This window comes from Ursus arctos, chromosome X (genome assembly GCF_023065955.2).
Source record: "Ursus arctos isolate Adak ecotype North America chromosome X, UrsArc2.0, whole genome shotgun sequence".
NCBI classification, from domain to species: domain Eukaryota; kingdom Metazoa; phylum Chordata; class Mammalia; order Carnivora; family Ursidae; genus Ursus; species Ursus arctos.
In genome coordinates this window covers 54,707,378-54,725,633 of record NC_079873.1, presented here as the reverse complement: position 1 = coordinate 54,725,633, position 18,256 = coordinate 54,707,378, and the positions used below count along the sequence as shown (strand labels likewise).

The 18,256-nt window shown below is 56.0% G+C and overlaps 1 protein-coding gene across 4 annotated transcripts in view; it reads right to left on the bottom strand.

Moving 5' to 3' along the window:
- Positions 1–1,411: 1,411 nt before the first annotated feature.
- STARD8 (StAR related lipid transfer domain containing 8) overlaps positions 1,412–18,256 on the bottom strand; it is a 79,126-nt gene continuing 62,281 nt past the window's right edge. For 3 of the 4 annotated variants that reach the window (XM_057312207.1, XM_048213648.2, XM_026485789.4), the window contains 13 exons: positions 15,915–15,986; positions 13,780–13,861; positions 12,736–12,799; positions 10,116–11,536; positions 9,331–9,504; positions 8,213–8,372; positions 7,558–7,756; positions 6,933–7,143; positions 6,553–6,667; positions 6,091–6,315; positions 4,882–5,099; positions 4,605–4,781; positions 1,413–4,453 (listed from right to left, as the gene is read on the bottom strand). In XM_057312207.1, coding sequence (XP_057168190.1) covers positions 4,336–4,453; positions 4,605–4,781; positions 4,882–5,099; positions 6,091–6,315; positions 6,553–6,667; positions 6,933–7,143; positions 7,558–7,756; positions 8,213–8,372; positions 9,331–9,504; positions 10,116–11,536; positions 12,736–12,799; positions 13,780–13,861; positions 15,915–15,986 — 3,236 coding nt within the window. In that variant the 3' untranslated portion in view covers positions 1,413–4,335. Of the gene's footprint in view, positions 4,454–4,604; positions 4,782–4,881; positions 5,100–6,090; positions 6,316–6,552; positions 6,668–6,932; positions 7,144–7,557; positions 7,757–8,212; positions 8,373–9,330; positions 9,505–10,115; positions 11,537–12,735; positions 12,800–13,779; positions 13,862–15,914; positions 15,987–18,256 lie in introns of those variants that run through there. The other variant, XM_044379313.3, reaches the window with a different exon arrangement.

Genomic DNA, 18,256 nt, shown 5'->3' with positions numbered 1-18,256 from the left:
CTTCCTCCACTCATCCATCTACTAGGATGTGTGCTAAAGGCGTGTGGGAACCTTGCTGCTCTTGGTCACTGCTGTATTCTGTGCCTCAAGTCTGGCATATATGCCAGACATTCTGCAACTACTTGTTGAATGGCAGAATGTGTGAGTGCTTGGATTGATGGATGGGTCTGCATTGGTTCTGGGGGAAGGTGAGAGGGAGGGAGGAGTTCTGGCTAATTTGGAGATCTGAGCCAGGACGACAACAGTGCTAACAGAGGTGGAGCAGGCAGCGGGGAGCAGACTCTGTGTGGGAAGATGATGAGTTTGGCTTGGGCCTAGTGAGTCTGATGTGCAGGTGGGGCCTCCAGGAAGAGAGGCCCACTCATACAGTGGGAAATACTGGCCTGAGCTCAAGGAAGGGATGGGGCTCTGGGGGTGACAGGGGGTATCTGCACGGAAGTGTAAACTGAAACCGTGGATGACAGTGAGGTCCTTGATGAGCAAGGTGAGGCAGGGAGGAGGAAAAGGAAGAACTTGGAGGAATGACTGAGGTTGAGGTGGGACAGAGGGAGAGGAGAAGTGAAAGGGGCAAGGAAAGAGGGTCAGGAGCTGTGGTCAAAGAAGTGGGAAGAGCTCTTCTTGCGTGGAAGAAGGAGGGCTTCAAGAGGGGAAGATAAGGCCAGGGAGGCAAATTGTCAAGGAGGAAGTGGAGCAAAAACCAATCAGTAGTTAGGATACAAAAAGGCCACTGGGATGTTCTGAGCCTGATGAGGAGGTAGGCGTGTCCCGAATGGTGGCCGCTGAGGCTATGGGGGTCTGAGAGCCAAGGAAGTAGGTAGGGCCTCGATGCCAAGCAGAACATAATGTGCATACCCACCCATCTGCCCAAGCCCAAGCCCTCCACACAAGCTGACTGGCAAGGGAGAGGCTAGCAGGAGGCTGGGTAAGGGAGACTACCATGTGTTCATGTCCACCACGTGCTAGGCACCATGCAGCCACATGCACAGTCACTGGCTCATTAGACCCTAATGACAACACTGAAGTATCTAAATAATTATTAGTCTTATATTCTGGGAGGAAAAAGAAGTCAGAATGGTTAAATGTGTCACTTAAGATCATAGCCAGGAAATGATGTCGCTAGATCTGAACCTGGGTCTACCATCTACTCTCAGCCACTCTGGCAACAGGGCACCGGAGACTAAAAACTAACAGACCAAAGCTCTGAGATAGATTGTCCAATTTCCATGTGAGATTCACCGACTGCCTGGCTTCTTTGAGGCACTGGGTCAGGGGAAACACAGGAGGAGAGAGTATAGGCAACAGGGATGGGAATTTGAAGGTGAGAGTCGTCTAGCATCAGGGAAAGGAAGAGATCAAGTCAGGGTAGGCCGAGGTACGCAACTGAGGGCTAGAAATGGTCACAGGCAGTGCTCGCCATGTGCGTGGAACTGAGAGGCCCCATCATCATGACACCCACTCCCACATCTACAGGCCATGGCGGTCCATTCATTGACCACACAGTGGGCAAGGCAGAGAGGCAGCAGTGGGCACCTCTGCTTTATGGAGGGGAACGACACTAACCCCAGAGAAGCTCCCTTACTTGACACTAACTCTCCTAGAATGCCAGAGATGGGAACCACACTGGGCAGGTGGTCCTAGGCAAGGGTCCAGAGCTGAAAGATTGGAGGAATTCTCTGGCTCTTCCAAGAATCTCCCTCATACACAACTCTTTATCTGTCTCCTGTCTCTTAGCGACCGTCAGTCACCTGGGTGGTCATTTTCATACCACCCATTGACAGCATGCTCAAGCCTATCCCCTGTACCATCGCCACAGCCTCCTTCCATGACCAGGTCATGGTGGTGCTTGTGCCAGAAGGTCCCCTGGCTGCCTGCCTTAAAGTACTGGCTGCAGCTTCCCACTGGTGTCCCTTAACACCAACACTGCTTGAGCCGTCTCCTATCACCCATGCCCACATGTGGGCTGCCTCCACTGTTTTCCCACAGGCAAAGGGCTGACAGGACCTCTGTTCCACCTTGCTCCTTCCCAAAGCTAGCTGAGATCCCCAGGCAGCAGCAGTGAAGAAAGGCCAAAGGCATGTGGGGACAGCTGAACCCAAAAGAAGAGAGTGAAAGGTAACAGAGAAGCAGGACTTGATAGATGCCCCAATCTGAACACTTACTGAGCCAGGCTTGTGCCGAGCTGTCACTGGCCTGTTTGGCCCATGGGGAGGCTGAGTTTCAGATAGAGGGAGAGCAGCAGGACTTGTTTGCCCCAGGCAGCCCAATGGCACTCAATGGGTACAAACATAGATTGGATCACGAAGCCTATACTTCCTCTCTAGCTGCTCCTAGGAGATTGGGAACTTGACGGCTACAGCAGTGTGGCAGAGAAAGCTTTTTCCTGTGGGGAAGTAAAGATGTGGGGGCCTTTCTAGCCTCCTGGGCTTTGCTGGCCACTGAAGCCAGACCAGGGGCTGCCTTCAGGCACTCTGACCTCTCTTAGGCTGGTTTCTGGGGTAAACAGGGTCTCCAAGCCTCCAGGGACTGGGTTTCCACTCTTCATCCTGAAGCTTGGGCTGTGTGTAGCAGGTGAAAGAAGGAAAGCAGAGCCAGGGGCATCTCTCCCTAGGGCTACTGTCAGGATGCCTGAGGTCATGCTTGGGTGCCACTCAGATTGGGGACCCTGGCCAGATCAGGGAATGGGGGGTCTGCAGCTTCTGCCCAAGCCCTGGCTTCTTGGAGTCCCACCTTCCCCATGTGCAACTCACCTCTCAAAGAAAAGAACTGAGGCCCTCCCTATTCCCACTGTGGCCTCCCCCCAAAGCCTAAACCGGTGATGTTCACAATTTCTGATGCTAACACTAAGCTCGCATTGTAACCTGCCCTCAGTGCCTAACCCATGACCTCAGGGAAGACAGCCACACAGCCAGAGTCCGTTTCTAGAAATGCTTTATTGTTCTGCTGACAGGTTGCCTGGTGCCTGCTCTCCACCTCCCTCATCTTAAATGCCCTGCTCCGTCGGGCTTTCCAGACCCCTGCTCGCACCCACAGATTATAATATACTCACAATAGAATATGTGTGCGTATATACATGTGCATATACATGTGTGTATATGTGTATATATATACACACACAAATACATATATATATATATATATATATATATATATATATTCTGACTGTACAGTATTTATAGGTACAAATAAAATAGGCTTAAAAATCACAACATTGGCTGGGACCCATCCCACTCCAGTGTATTGAGCTGAAAGAAAAATAAAGCACCAGTTGGCATTTGAATGTCATTTGGAATTCCACATAAGCCAAGATGGCTGCTGGGCGGGAGGGGTCAGGTTTGGATCCAGCCCCAGCTGGCTGAGATGACCCTTGGCCCTTCCATCTGGCTGGCCGGCTGCCTGAAGCGGGGGCCAGGTCTCTGCTTGATGACGGGGTTCTTACGTCAGCCTGTTACGGTAGGCAGGAAGAGCAGGAGAAGGGATGCGACACAGATACGTGTCTCTTCACTACCATCTGCTTTTGCTTGGCCTGTGTGGTGGGAGTGAGCCCGTTTGCTCTCCAGACATTAGAGTGTGTGACCAAAGGCCACACAGGACACGAGGGAGTGGCAGATAAAGTAGGGGGCCCGAGCCGGGGAGACTGGTTCATTGGTCTCCTGAGACCTGAGAAAGGAAGCCCCCTCCCCACCACTACCACCTCCCAGGCTGCCCCAAATCATCCTGTTGCCCGCTGGTAGTGCTCACTCTTTAAATCAGCCTCATAAAAATCAGCATCGTATTTACACAAATAAAACAGCTCATGGTGGTTGGGGCTGCCCTGCACTCATCCTCTGCAGTTCACTTTCTCTGGCAAAGCCAGTTCAGGGCCAGTATTAGGCCCCAAGGCGGGACCAGAGCCTCCCACCAACCTCAAAGAGACCCGAGCACCAAAAAGGATGGCTTGGCCTCTCGGAGTGGCAGAGGGCTGGACACACACACTGCTCTCTCCCTTCTTCCCCCTGCAGGTGGGGGAGCTGGCCAGGCTTCAGAGCGATGATGCCTCGGTGGGCCTGGAGGGCCGCAGCAGTCTTCTTCTTCTGACAATGACTCCTCTCCCTTGGGAGGACAGAACACAGGCTTGTGGGTGCAGGTGGAGTGGAGATGGGACACTGAAATTCTCTTCTCTTCCCCCGTGTGTGTGGAGGAGCTTCAGAAAGCCAAGGGGACAGCAAGCTGCTGGATCGGCAAGGGCCTGGCAATGCCCCTGGAAGCAACACGTGGGGGCTACTCCCCTCTCCTCACCCCCTTACTCCCTTGGGGCCGAGGGCCCTGGGTGGTGCCACCCTGGCACCAGGCTGAGGCTCACAACTTGGTCTCAGGGCCAGCTGCCTGCAGGGTGGGGAAGGAGTCCCGGATCTTTGCCACTTCCATGGCACACAGGTGCCCGAAGACTTTGTTGTACCAGTCAGGAGAACGGCCCCTGCAGGGATAGAAGGAGGTGGACGTGAGCCATGGGGTCGGCCCTGGAGCCCTTGCCAGGAGGAAGGAAGAAAGGACTCGCCCCCAGCCCCCAGGGATCGATGACATGGGGCAGAGGCGGGGAGAGTGCCGGGGCTGCAGGGGCCTGGTACCTGAGATCCGCGCGGCAGATGTGAGTGAGCCGGGAGCGGCCCAGGCCGCAGGGCTCCATGAGGTACTGGGAAGTGAGCATCATGGCCCGCACCCCGGACTCTGGCACGGGTTGCTCAGGATCCAGGGACTGGGACACTAGCAGGCAGCCGCCACGGGGCAGGTCGGAGCGCCACATCCTGTGGGGAAGGGACAGACACAGTCGGGTTCCCGGCGTCCGTTCCCGGTCCACCTCCCTGGTCCCCCACGCGTGGCAGGCTGACAACCAGAACCCCTCACCGGAGCACCACAAAGTCGCGGCAGGGATGGGGCGCCATGCTGTCAGTGACATAGTGGTACAGCTCCACACCCGGCATCAAGGCTTCCAACACCTGGGCCCGCAGCAGGTCCTCGTCCCAGAGGGCCCTCTCCCGCAGAACACGGTGTAGCACCACGGCTGGAGGGGCCGCCACCTCGGTGGATGCCTTCCACACACGCAGGGGGTGCCCGTCTGGTGCCTGTGAGCCACGGGAGTGGGGACGGGGGACAGCTGTCAGAGCTGGAGAACAGCCACTCCCCCCCCCCGTTCCAGCATGCCCTCACTTCAGCCCCTGACAAGGGAAGGCTGCAGGGGTCCTCTGCTAACCCTAGCCACACCCAGACAGGCCATCCCTGTGTTCTCTGTCCTCTCTCTCCTTTCTGGCTGTCTGCTTCTCCACCTAGTCCAAAGCACGCAAATCCTCTGGGGCCTACCAGGCTCTACCATGAAAGGGACACGGGGCTTGGAATTTCTAGAAGTGAACAGGAAGAGATGGTGATCGTCCTCAAGGAACTCACCATCTAGCACAGGAAGTAGGACACGGACACGGCAACCGGAGCTGCCATTCAGTGAGTCTCTTGTATGTGCCAGGCACCGTGCGAGCCTCTCTCATCCCAATCCCATAAGGCACGTTTCACTATGACTGGTGTGTACACAGCAATCTCGGGCTTGTGGTCTTACTTGTCATTGGAATCCCAGAAAGAAGATGGCTAGTGCCAAGAGAAGGACAGAGAAGTCATCTCCAGTGTGGGACATGACAGGAGGCTCTGAACGAAGGAGAGGGCATATCAAGATGAGGCTTCCTGTGGCTTGGGACACGTAATGCTTGGGGCAGGTCAGTCCAAGCAGCAGGACAGCAGGGGCGGAAGCACAAAGGTGCAAGTGTGAGGAGCTCAGCACGGCCGTGGTGCAGAAAGATACGGGAGGTGAGGCACTGCACGGAGTGACGTGTCTGCAGGGGGGCTTTGGTACAGGAATTCTGGCTGGCGATGCCCAACAGAGAGCCCCTGGTCTCATCTGGTTCTCTCAGTTCCTTAAGGTACTTGGCTCTGCCAGCTGACATCCTCCAAGATCAAGCCGAGGCACAGTGCAACTGGCCGGGCAGCTCCTTCCCTTGGGATTCTTGATCTCCCTGCCTGCACTGCGAACTCTCCCAGCACCGTGGCAGCCACAGGCAGTGCGCTACTCACCTTCCTGCAAGCCAGCTCCGTGTGCTGGGGCCCCGGCATACTCATCCAGCCCTTGAAGCGCTCGGCAGCATCCCGGAGCAGCTCCTGGACACTCTCTTCCATGTAGAGGCTCAGGCTGATGCCGGCGGCTTGGGCCTGCCGCAGCTCAGCCAGGGCTGGGCCGGGAGGGCTGAGCTCAGCTGCGCTGTAGGAGCCACACAGTTGCAGCACCATGTCCTGGGGGACCTGAGAGAGCACACATGCACTAGGGCCATGGGGAGCAGCAGAGGGTCAGGGGCCATCGGTCCCAGGACCCACGTACAGGGGTAGAGAGGCCTGGCTACGGATGTGAGGGAGATGAGAAAACTTGTAGGACTAGAGTTGGAAGTCGTGGGGGTATGTGTCAAATTGGACCCTGTCCCTGACTTGGGGTGCAAAGTCTGGCCTGGTGGTTGCCCTGGATCTGGGCCTGGAGTTACTCACCTGGAAAAGTTTCTTGCAGTCACTGATCATGTGTGATAGGCCCTGGGTGGCAGCCATGTTCTCACTCAGGTCCCTAGGGCCCGGCCGGCCAACCAGACTGCGTTTGCTCCTGATCCTGGAGGGAAGGGGAAGGGAGGGTGGCGCATGCGCACAAGACAAGATGGCCGACCAGCTGGCTTCTAGCTCCTCCTAACACAAAACAACCTACTGCCTTCAGAAGGCCCTGCTTCAAAAACATCCAACCAGTTCCAGGCCCCTGAAGAGTCAGGCTGACCCCTTGTGGTGATGCCTGGGAACTGCAGGGCCAGCCTTCAAGTGCCCACAGTTCAGGGGGCCCAAACCCTCCCTGCCTGGCCCTGCCACATCCTGCCCTGCTTCACCTGGGTGAGGGGCTATCCTTCTTGGAGACGTTGAGATGGAAGATAGAAGGTGCCAGGCACACTGCTAGGTTGCCGGCTGTCATCTGGTTTTCTTCAGCAGAGGCAATGTCACTTAGGAAATAGAGCAGGGTCTGCAGGACCTCTCGGTTCTCATCGGGGAGCAGCAAGGTGGCGGCCTGCGCTGCCGCCAACCACTGATCCTTGGGGAGGACTGTGAGGAAGGAATGGCAGAACGGCTTTCTTATTCCCCTAGAGCTTCTGGCAACAAGTCTCCTGCTTCTAGGAATGCAGAGGGCACAGTGGTCCCAAAGGAAGTCAGTGAGAGGGAAGGGTAAAGATGGGCTCCGGGAGGTCTCTGGGTACTAGATCAAGCCCCACTCTAACGTACAAGGTAACCTTAGGGAAGCCCCTAAGGGCCTCAGTCAGTATTTCCATATAATGGGTTTGGGGAATAGAATGTGGTCTCCCCTTCAAGGGCCTTTCCAACTCTGGATAGCAGACCTCCCGAAAAGCTCATTCATGGGTGTGGCTAGATTTGCCCACAACGGTTTATCTCTCACAAGCCCCAGGATTCAGGGAGACGGAGAATGGGGCAGGTTGCTGAGGACACGTGCAGGTGACTCACGTTGGTAGATCTGCAGGAAAGTGGTGGTGAGCTTGCTGGTGAAGATAGGCTCCGGCAGGTCCCGGAAGTACTGCTTCAGCAAGTCGGCCACATCGTAGGCCGACTGGCCCTCGTAGGAAACATTGTCCGGGGAGCTCTCATTCAGTTGGCGCAGGTTCTGGATCCTGGACTTCACCCCCGACTTGCGGAAGATGCCCACCTGGCCCATGCAGGGAAGGGAGGAAGGGAGACATGCAGGGTAGGGGTGGGGTGGGGAGGAAGATTATAAGGCCAGCCCAGGACCAGGGGTCAGGAGTGTAGGCCACCCCAGAGACTTCCAAGGCTGCCAGGCTTCCTGCCGGGCAGGGTAGGAGAAAAATGGCAAAACCAAATAGAAGGGTTTTTATAGTCCCAGGGTCAAGGAGAAGGATGGCTGTAGTGGGAATGAGTAGGAAAAGAGGGACCTAGGCTAAGGCAGGCTCCTAAAGATGGAGCCTACAGTGATTGGGCCAGAAAGAAGCTGGCAGAGAGCTGGGCAGAGGGGAGCTTCAGTGTAGGAAGACCCAGAAAGGTCTCTAGTGGGCCAGAAAGGCCCTAGAGGCTGCCCTTCCTAGTTCCTCCACATTGGATCTCCTCCCCAGCACCATCTGTCTGCAGGTCCGCTGGCAGGGCTCACCTGGTCCAGGCACTGGCTGCGCAAGTAGCGCATGGCTTGCTGAATGCTCTGTGGCAGCGGCTGGCCTGTGCGCTGCACGTGGATGAGGGGTGGCACCCCAAACACGTGCTGGCCCCGGTAGTCTGGGGTCTTATTCCTTTTCATGAACTTGGGCACTGACCTGTTTGGGGGAATAAGAGGTCCGTGAGGGGTGTGGGGTCGGCCCAGACACAGCGTGGAGACTCTGCAGTCTCAGGGGGCTCAGGCAGGGATGAGGGGGGTAAGAAACACACCACATCCCCAGAGTCAACATTCACTGAGCACCTGCTTGGGGACTGGCCCCAGGGAGTCACAGAGGAATACAGGGAGCCCTCAGTCTGCTTAAGGAGATAATTGTGTCAATAGGCAGGGACGACATATGTGGTCAGGAGTGGAGCAAGCCAGAACTTAGGGGAGGACCCATGAGGAAGGGGAACTATACCTAGTGGATCAGAGAAGGCTTCAGGGAGGATGTGGAAATTCAGCAGGCTCTTGAGGGATAGGTAGGCGTTGTCCCAGAAGAGAAATGGGGAGAAGGCATTCCAGGCAAAGAGAACAGCACGGACAAAGGCAGAGAGGCAGGAAAAAGAGTACGGCATGTTCAGGGAAGGGCAACGACTTCACTGGCCTACACAGTGGCGCTGCTTGAGGGCGGCGGGCTAAGGAACCCAACAGCTGCGGCAGGGCCAGAACATGAAAGGGTCATGATGGGAAGGAAGCTGGACCTTCTTTGGCACCAGGGGGGTGCACAGAAGGGTATTTATCAGAAAAGCAGCAACCAAAGCTGCATTTAAGGACGATCTCACTGGCGGCAGCCTGGAGGCTGGGACCTAGGGTCCCACACCCCCACTCCTCCTCACACATGGCGCACACATGCACATCCCATGAGCACTCCCCACAGCCATTTGCAAACCACGCCGACCTCACGGGCCACGGCCCCTCCAGCTTCCTGGCACAATCTACCACTACTGGCTTCTGGGCTCCTCCCACTCGCACCCACCTTCTGGGGCTGACCCTCCCAGGGTCCTGAAGTGGGGACCACGAGGGAGCCTGGGCCTGGGTGAGAAGCTCCCTGTCCAGTGCAGCCCAGGAGCACTCACCAGACCCATCCTGGCTTGTGGGGCACCGTGTACTTCTCCATGAAGGCGGTGAGCCGCAGCAGCGAGCCCTTGTGCAGGAGGTGGATCTGGCCGGCAAACTGCCGATTGATCTCCAGGGACTCCGAGTTGAGGCTGGGCCGGTGGGAGTTCTGGAAGCTGTGCCAACGGAGCTTCCTGGTGAAAGATGAGGGGGCAGAGAAGGCCAGGGGAGCAGGTTTGGATAAATCTTAGGAAAGGTTGAGTTCTTCTGGGGCCTTTATTCTCCCCAATGAAAGCAAATGGTGGGGAGCTGGGAACACTGTCAGCGCCGCTGCTGGGCCCCAGGGTGGAAAAACAGAATCTTAGCTTCCAGGGCTGCCCAGTGGCCAAGATGCTGTCAGGGAGGGTGGCGCAGAGCCGAGGCCCGTCTAGTGCCCACAAGCAGCAGCATTGCCTTACCCTTCCACAACTGCAGTGGGGGCTGCAGAGGGACTGCTCTAAGGTCCAGGATGGCAAAGCTGAGGCTCAGAGACTATCTCCTCTAATACCATTGATTTACACACGGGGAAACCAAGGCCCAAAGAGGAGCTAGAATTTGCTCAAGGCCATAGCAGAGGCAGGCCCTGAACTTAACCTGGAGGCAGTGGAGACCCTGCCCCTGGGCCTCGGGACTAAGAAACTGGCTTGAGGGAGAGTCATGTGGGGGAGAGAGGGGAAGGAAGAGAAGGAAGAGGAGGGATGGGGAGGGGGAGAGACAGTGAGACACAACAGAGTTCTCTGTCCCCACCCCTACTCAAAACTCCCACCTGCAGGGCCTGGTAAGTGAGGCCCCAACGCCTGAATCTCGTCGTTCACGTGGTGCTGATGCCTGAAGTCCAGCCAGTGAGCCTGCGGCCTCTGCCTCGTTCATGGAGTTTCCACTACTGTCCAGTTCACTGGAGGAGGCCACCGTGTCAGCAATGGAGTGTCCTTCTTCCACAGACAGGCTGGAGGCAGAGGTGGGTTCCCCACCTGAATTCGCCTCCTGCCCATGATCTTGGGCTGGGCCCGGGGCCTCAGCCTTGTCCTGTTCCTGGGCCTGGGCCAGGGGCTCAGCCTGAGCCTGATCCTGACCCTGAGCTGGGACAACTGGCTGAACATCAGCCTGGCCCAGGGCTGAGGACCCTCTGCGGGCCGGAGCTTCCATCTGGGCCAGAGCCTCAGCCTGCCCTTCGACCTCAACTGTGGCTATGTCTACTGATGAAGGGACCTCCTCCTCTTCTTCTTCCTCCTCTTCCTCTTCCTTATCTCTAGTCCGCAGGTCTGGGTAGATGGCCTGAGACCAGAGCTCTACCCGTTGCTGCAGCCCCCACACGTGCTGGAGAATGTCGTCTAGGTGGGCATAGCTGCCCCCGCCCTCCTCCTCTTCAGCTTCAGTGCCAGCCAGTACGGGCTCCGCTGGGTACAGCTCAGGCATGTTGTCATAGATGCTGGCATGGCTGCCCGTGGAGCCACAGGAGCCCCGGCGCCCTTCATAGCCCCGGGGCCTACCTGGCTGCCAATCGGCCAAGCGGTGTCCGTCCTCAGGAAACAGGCTTTCAATGGACAGGGAGCGAGGGAATGTGCCTGGTTTGTGGTCCCTGGGCACATGCACGAGGCAGTCACCCTGGTGCGCCCGCTGCGGATGCCGAAACATGGTCACAGGCCAGGCCTCCCAGGCCCTCTGAGTCGCAGTGCTGCTGTCACTGGCTGAGGTGGCCCCCCTGTTCTTGGCCCTGTAGAATCCAGCTGACAGGAAGCCACGGCGACTGCAGAAAGAGGAGGCTTTGGTGGCCTTCTCTAAGGTGGCTGGGCCACGTTCAGCCTCTGCTTGCTGACCGCCACCCTTTTCCTTCCGCCTCAGAGAATCGAGGTGCTTAAGGAAGCTACGAGAACGGTGCTTCTTGGCTTTGTCCCGGGAACCCTCTTGGCCCTGGGTGGGGCTAAGGAGGGGCTGGTCACTCGGGCTGGGGACACGGCAGGGCGAGGGCAGGTCTGTTGGTTCTGGTGATAGGCTCACGGTGATGGCTGGCAGGGAAGTGGCACTGAGCTCCGTGAGGACGCTCTCACAGCTGGAGGTCCCCGGCAGGCCAGGACTCGGGGGGGCCAGCAGGTCAGAGGAGTCCCCGCGAGACCAGCATTTACTTTCTTGCTGGAAAGCCCAGTGGTTGCTGATGGTACACTGCTCTTCTTCTTCTGAGTCTTCATTCTGGGGAGGGAGCCACAGGGTCACGTCAGAGAAGTCTAGTCCCCAAGCCCCATTTGTACCCCCACGCTCTGCCTCCAAACTCTTGGGGGGCTTTGAGGTAAAGGGCCCTGCTTTCGGATGGAGGACATGTCCTAGAAGGCACCAGAATAAGCCAGGAGTAAGAGACGGAGCCCAGATGGATGGTAACAGTCATCTCATTAATCTAATCTCTCCTTGTTTTACAGACAGGGAAAACCCAGACCCACAAATGAGAAGCCATTTGCCTAAGGTCATACAATGGCATGCAGTGAGTCAGTGACAGACCCAGGGTTAGAATCCAGGGGACTTGACCTCCTGTCCTCAGCAGCCTTCCAAGTCTCTAGCTATAGTCTTAGATTAGAACCACAGAATGCCAGAACTGGAAGGAGATTTTAGATTTTCTAATTTTCTATTTTGCAATATGGGGGAATCAAGGCCCAGAGAGGGGAAGAAGCTTGCTCAAGGCCACTGAGCAGTCAGTGGCAGAGCTGGGACCAGGCTCCAGGGTTTCCTGCTTCCCAGGCTAGGGCTCTGGCAGCTTAGCTGACCCTCCTGGCTCCAGACCTCTGGTGGAGAAAGCCCCAGAAGGAACCCACAAAGCCCGACCCTATGGAAGGATGAAGTCATCAGGCTAGCATTCCAGGGCTATTTGCAGACTAAGAGTCCTCTCCGTTTCTGCAATCCCAGATTGGCAGAGTCAGAAAGGCCTCTTGAGGCTATTAATGTCCTCCCCCCATCCAATTCAGTGTCGAGATAGGGAAAACACAGTTGGGGATCTTGACCTCTCAGATCATATTGGCCCACACTATTCTGTCTCTGCTCCCTAATCAAGGAAATCTTGCCCTCACAAAGCGGGTAGTGGAAGCAGATAGATTTCCCTGAGGAAGGGCCATCACTGGGTCGAGTTATGAGTAAACTCAGAGGGGGAGAGGTGTGCCAAGGGGGGTGAGTGAGGCCATGGGCCAGGGTACTTGTTTTCAGACTCCAACGTCTAGGCCACACTTGCCAAAATCCAGCAGGCTCATATAGCCCCTTATACCTCACTCCCAGGCTGGAGCAAGGCACCGTTCTATACATCCCAGACTCCCAGGACATTGGAGCTAGTTTTGCAAGTGGTCTGTGTACTTCCTGGGTCCCCCGTGGTACCACAAGGCCCCAGGTCCACCCTTGCCATGACTCACCTGCTTGCTTTGAAAGTGAACTTCCAGTTTCATCGAGGCACAATTGTTCAAGGTCATCAGCCTCCTGCAAGGAAAGAAAGCCGTGCTCACCCGAGGGTCCCCACCAAAACCCACAGGGCATGACCTACGAAGACAGTCCCAAGACGCCATCCACTACTTTACATGCCCGAGCCATCAAAACATCTCCCAAGATCCAGTGTTCATGAGGGTTTCAGTGCCAGACACAGTGCTAGGGAGATTATGGCTTCCATCCTCTGGGAGCTTATATATGGGGAATAAACTACTACAGAGATGGGGCAAGTTCAAGAACAGCATAGCCCGAGGCACAGCTGGCACACAGAGGGTGGGACAACGACTTTCCATGAAGGGGGATTAGGCAGTCAGAGAAGGCTTCCTGGAAGACAGAAACGGGACTCTGAAGGAGAAAAAAAACAGGCACTTCTATCCCAGGCTTCTACCAGAGGCTGTGACAAGGAAGAGAGGCAAACAGTCAGTAAACAGACCAGCGCGGGTGTGACAGGGGAGACTGAGGCTGATATGGGTGGTCAGAGCCAGACTGCAAAGGCGCCTCAGGCTAAAAAAGCTTTCCTTTTCTCTGCAGGCGGTTGCACACTCCAAGAAGAGGGGTGCCTGCTTGGAAGCTGAGTCTAGTGGCCGTAAAGAGGCTGGATCAGGGCAAGGAGGGGAATGGCAGGAAGGCCAGTTAGCAGGCTACTGAAACGGATCCAAAAAGCCGTGGTTTGGCCTGAAACAAGGCCCAAACCAGTTTAAGTAGAGAGGGGACAAAGCAGAGGAATGTCTGGGGAATCTAACTGAAGGGAGAAGAGGAATCAAGGCCAGTTCTGGGCTCTCTAGCTAGAGTGCCTGAGTGGTGAGGTGTCCCAGACCCAGAAGACAGAGCGAGCAGCGTGACCGCTGCACAGGAAGGAGCTTTGTGACAGGCTGGGCTCCTCCTGTGTTGGAGGGGACAGGGACTGTTTCTTTTCCCAGGGAAGCCCCAAGCCAGGCCCTGACCTCCCAGGCCTGGCCCTCAGTGCCCCCTACCTGCACAGGGCCCCCAAAGAGTCCTCGTCCAGAAAACCGTGGTTCTTCTTCACAGATCCAATATCCAGGGGAAACAGACCTTCTGTACGGCGGAGAAAAGCCAAGATGAGTCGAGGGCGGCAGGTCAGAAACGCAGGGCCAGCAGCCCTCGAGGTGGAAAGGGGAGGCCAGGGAAGAGAGGAGGCAGGAAAGCAACAAGCTGAGCAGAAGGAGCAAACCTGGGGTAAAGGAGGGGCCCAGGGAGCTCAGGTTGACCATCGGAGGCAAGTCCAGGGTTAAGGGAAAGGAGGGCTGCGCTGCATGAGAGGACCCAACAATAAGGCAGGTCCCTGGGAGATGGCAGGCCCTGAGGCCTTGGGCGGCTGCCAAGAGCCAAGCTCGCCCCCTCCGCAGCCCCTTTGAATCCTGGGCTACTCAGACAGGGAACCTGCTCCCTGGCCCAAGGTGAAGTGGGGGTAGCGGGGAGAGAGTGAGGACAGAGAGGACAGTGTACAGCCAAACAGGGGAGCCCACTCCCTGGGATGTAGGAAGGGGAAGGGAGAGAGGAAGGAGTGGAGTCAGAGGACAGAGCATCCAGGAAATCCCACACCTCTCTGCCTGACCTCTAACACAAACCCATTTTCTCATTTAACTAACATTAATTGAGCACCTACTTGATGCCAAGCACTGGGGATACAACAGTGAACGACATAAAAATGATCTCTGCCTTCACGGAAAGACTGTATGTGGAATAGGAAAGACATTAGCCAGGGTGATGGGGTAAAGAGAGGCCGGCAGGGTGGGGGCCAGTCGTAGAGAAGTGACTTCCGAACTGAGTCCTGAAGAATAAGAGAGGGCTGGCCGGGCCAAGAGCCTGGGAAGAGGATTCCAGGCAGGACTAACATTAAGGCTCTGAGGAAGGAAAGAGCACGGTGTGAGCGAGCACTAGGCAGGAGCCTGGAATGGAGTGAGCAAACTGAAGAGGACTCAGCAGAAGTTGGGTGATGAGGTCTTGACGGCCAGAGCAAAGCATGTGAGCTTACCCTCATTCTGAGTGTGCCAGGAAAGCAGCAGAGGAGCAACAGAGCAGAGCAAGGACAGAGTGAAGCCCAGGGCTCTCTGGGTCCCTGTGGCTGCCGTGCACTGAAGAGAGGAGGGGGTGCAGGAAGGAAGCTGGCGCGCTACGGCAGGTGAGTGGCGATGGCAGGTTACACAGGAGGCAGGAGGATGTGGGTGGATTCGAGACATAGCGTGGAGGGAGAAAGCAACTTGCTGGAGGATGATATATGGAGGATGTAGGAGAAAGAGGAATCGAGGATATTCCTGGCTGTGGGGCTTGAGGGGACGGTGATACCCTCAGGAGGTGGAATTTAGACCTGTTCAATTTGAGATGCCTGTCAGACAGATGAGGAAATACTGAATCGTTGGTTGAATAGATGAATCTGGAGCTCGGGAATGAGGTCTGACAGAGATACTTGGGAATCCCCAGAAGATACACGGTACTTGGAGAAGGATCTCCTGGGAAAGAAATGTGGAGAGGGAAGAGGGGCCAACATTGAGCCCTGGGATACCCCAACATTTAGATATCAGTTAGAGAAAGCAGAGTCTGTTATAAGAAGACCGACAGCGGCATCTAGAGAGAGGCAGCCAAGGGAGGTGAGTGTTCCAGAAGCTGAAGTGAGTGGCCAACTGCACTGAATGCTGTTGAGAGATTAAGACTGGGAAGTGACTGCTGAATGTGGTCACGTGGCAGTCCCTGGTGACCTGGACAAGAACTGTTTTGTCAGCAAAGTGGGAGTGAAGGCAGGGGACAGTAGGGAGTGTGGGAAGAAGAGGGAGAAGTGGAAACAGCAAATATAAACCACTCCAAAGAGAAACAGAAAAATGAAGAGAAACAGGGAAACAGAGGCCAGGCGGAAGCGGAGATGAGGTCAGGGGCCCCGGGGTGTGTCTGCAGGGGCCGTGCTGCAGACAAGGTACTTCAACACACTGGTGACACCAGAGCTTCTGAGAGCCAATCAGAATGACCCACTAGAGATGGTGCTGCCACAAAAGGAGCTGGGCCGAAGTATACAGCTTCTTGTGTGGTTCGAGAAAGGATCTGACGGAAAAGGTGAGCTTTGGGGTAGGGAAGGGGAGCAACTGAGTAGCCTTACCTTCAAAAAGCTGAGCATACTGAGGGAATCCCGTTGCTCGCAGCCACTTGCATGCTCTCTTGGCCTCGACTTCTAGAACAGAACAGAGGGACAGAAATAGGCAGAGAAATGGGCTTAGCTGGGTGTGTGCTGCCTCACTTCCAGTGGACGAGCACCTCTAGTTCTTGTCCTCCGGAAACGGCAAGGAAGGCATGGAGGGGGCTGGCATTTTCGCTGCGTATCACAGCCAGCTAGGATTTACCTTCGGTTCTCCATACCCTGCCCTCTGTATGTCCTGGCGCACCTTTCTTGAGCCTCACTCCCTGCCTGTCTCAACACCCCTCTCACTCTCCCACCCCTGCCCAAGAACAGAACCCACCAGCGGCAACTCCCACGAAAGGGTGGAGCCAAGGAGTACTGCTGGGGGAAGAAGCCACAGCTGTGTCTTCACCTTCCCCTTCTTCGGGAGGCCACCCCCTTCCATGGCCCTGGCTAGACCATCCTAGTCCAGCTCAGGATACAAAATGTTCAACGATCATCATTCTCTCTCTCACCATTATTATACGTAACATTTCGCCGCACTTTGAGAACCTAATCTCACTTAACACACACACAATATGCTGTGAAGAAGGTTTTACTCTCTCTATTTTATGGGTCTCCAGACAGGCTCAGAAAGGAAGGGACCCATCCACAGTCTCACAGTTGACCAAGGTAGCAGTGCTGGGGCCAGAGTTCAAGCTCAGTCTGACTCCCACTCAGGGCTCCTACCCTTCTGATGTGGCAGCTTCCCCAATGCTCACCTTCCCCTACCACTCATTGATTTCCAGCCCTCCCTCCCCAGGGAGCCTGCCAGGACTGACCCAGCTCTCCCCGGCGGTTAGGCCTATGAGGTATAATCCAGTGCAAATTGTCATGATGACACAGTGTGGACCCGTGGGAGTCTTGGAGGACACTGGTTGGGCTAGCCTTCCACCTCTGCTCTGGGAGTGCCCAGCACCCCTCCCAGCCTCAGTGGAGACAGGCAACTGGACTAAAGGAGGCCAGGGTGGGCTGAATGCCATTAGCAAAGCCCTGGGACTGCCCAGGCAGCAATTTGTTTCCTACCCAAGTGCTGCCAGGGAGCAGTGGGGCTGGGACTACGGGACCAGGCACTGTGGGGCTGGCGGCGGAGGAGGCTGCTGGCTCAGCAGAGTGGCTCTGGCCACAGAGCCATGCACCCAACATCTCCTTGATTTCCTTAGCGCCCATGACCAGGAGACTCCAGGGAGACTGGTGAGGTTTCTCTGAGACAGGAAGAGCTCTTTCTTTCCAGTGCTCTCCCACAGAGAAATCCAGGGTGAGGTCCTGGCAGCTGGGACTGAGAAGTTAAAAGACAAAACGGTACTTGAGAGGATGCCGGGTGGGGAGACAAGGGAGGGAAGAGGGCAGGAAGGTGGAAGTTGGTCAGAAAAAACAATAGACTTCTGAAGGGTCACACACTGATGAGGATTTGAGGGGGGAGAAGAGAAGGCTCTGGAGCCGCTGAGGGCTTTGGGAGCAAACAGGAGTGGGGCAGGGATGAACATCTGTGCATTTCCCAGAGTGAGGGCCACCCCAGCCTCTGCCTCTGCACACAGCTGTAGCCAGCCAAGTCTGCTCATGTCCACGATCCATGAAGATCGATGTGGGACAGCACACCTGTACACACACAGGTAGGCCCCTCGGTCTGTGCACGCACCCAAATTTGTGTATGTGCACACATTTTTGGTTACTGCAACTTTCTAACCTATGATAAAGATCTAGGAATCATCAGGACTTCTGAGAGGTCCTGGGAAGTGTTTGTTCCCACAGAGCTCAGCCAACAGTACCCCAGACCCTCTGGCAGGGGACAATGCAAGCCTGGGAGAGGACGCAGGTCTCTAGGCAAGAGGTGGTCTGGGAGAATTGTGCTAAGAGCTGCTGGAAGGGACTGCACATCAGCCCAGGAAGCATTTGAAGACATGATTTTGCTCTTAGGACAGCTGAGCCAGCTTCCATAACCACCTCCCTGTCTCCTGATCCTACCACAGCCCCGGGAGAAGCCTCTTCTCCATGATCAGAGCCCCTCACAGCAGCCAGCTCTGCTATCCCATCATTAGGACAAAGAGAAGCTACCAAAGGAGGGACCTGGTAGGAATTTCCAGAAATGCAGGCACAGAAGGAAACAGTGACCCCTAAAGGGCCACAAATCTGGTATGGCTACCCCAGGCAGGGCATCCAGTCCCCATGGATCGGCCTACATGCCAAGAACACACCGTTGAAGTCCACTGCAGCCCTCGGTCCTTTATGGCTAGACACAGGACAAAGAGCAAAGGCAAGGAGAGAGGCACCTGCCTGTCCATTAG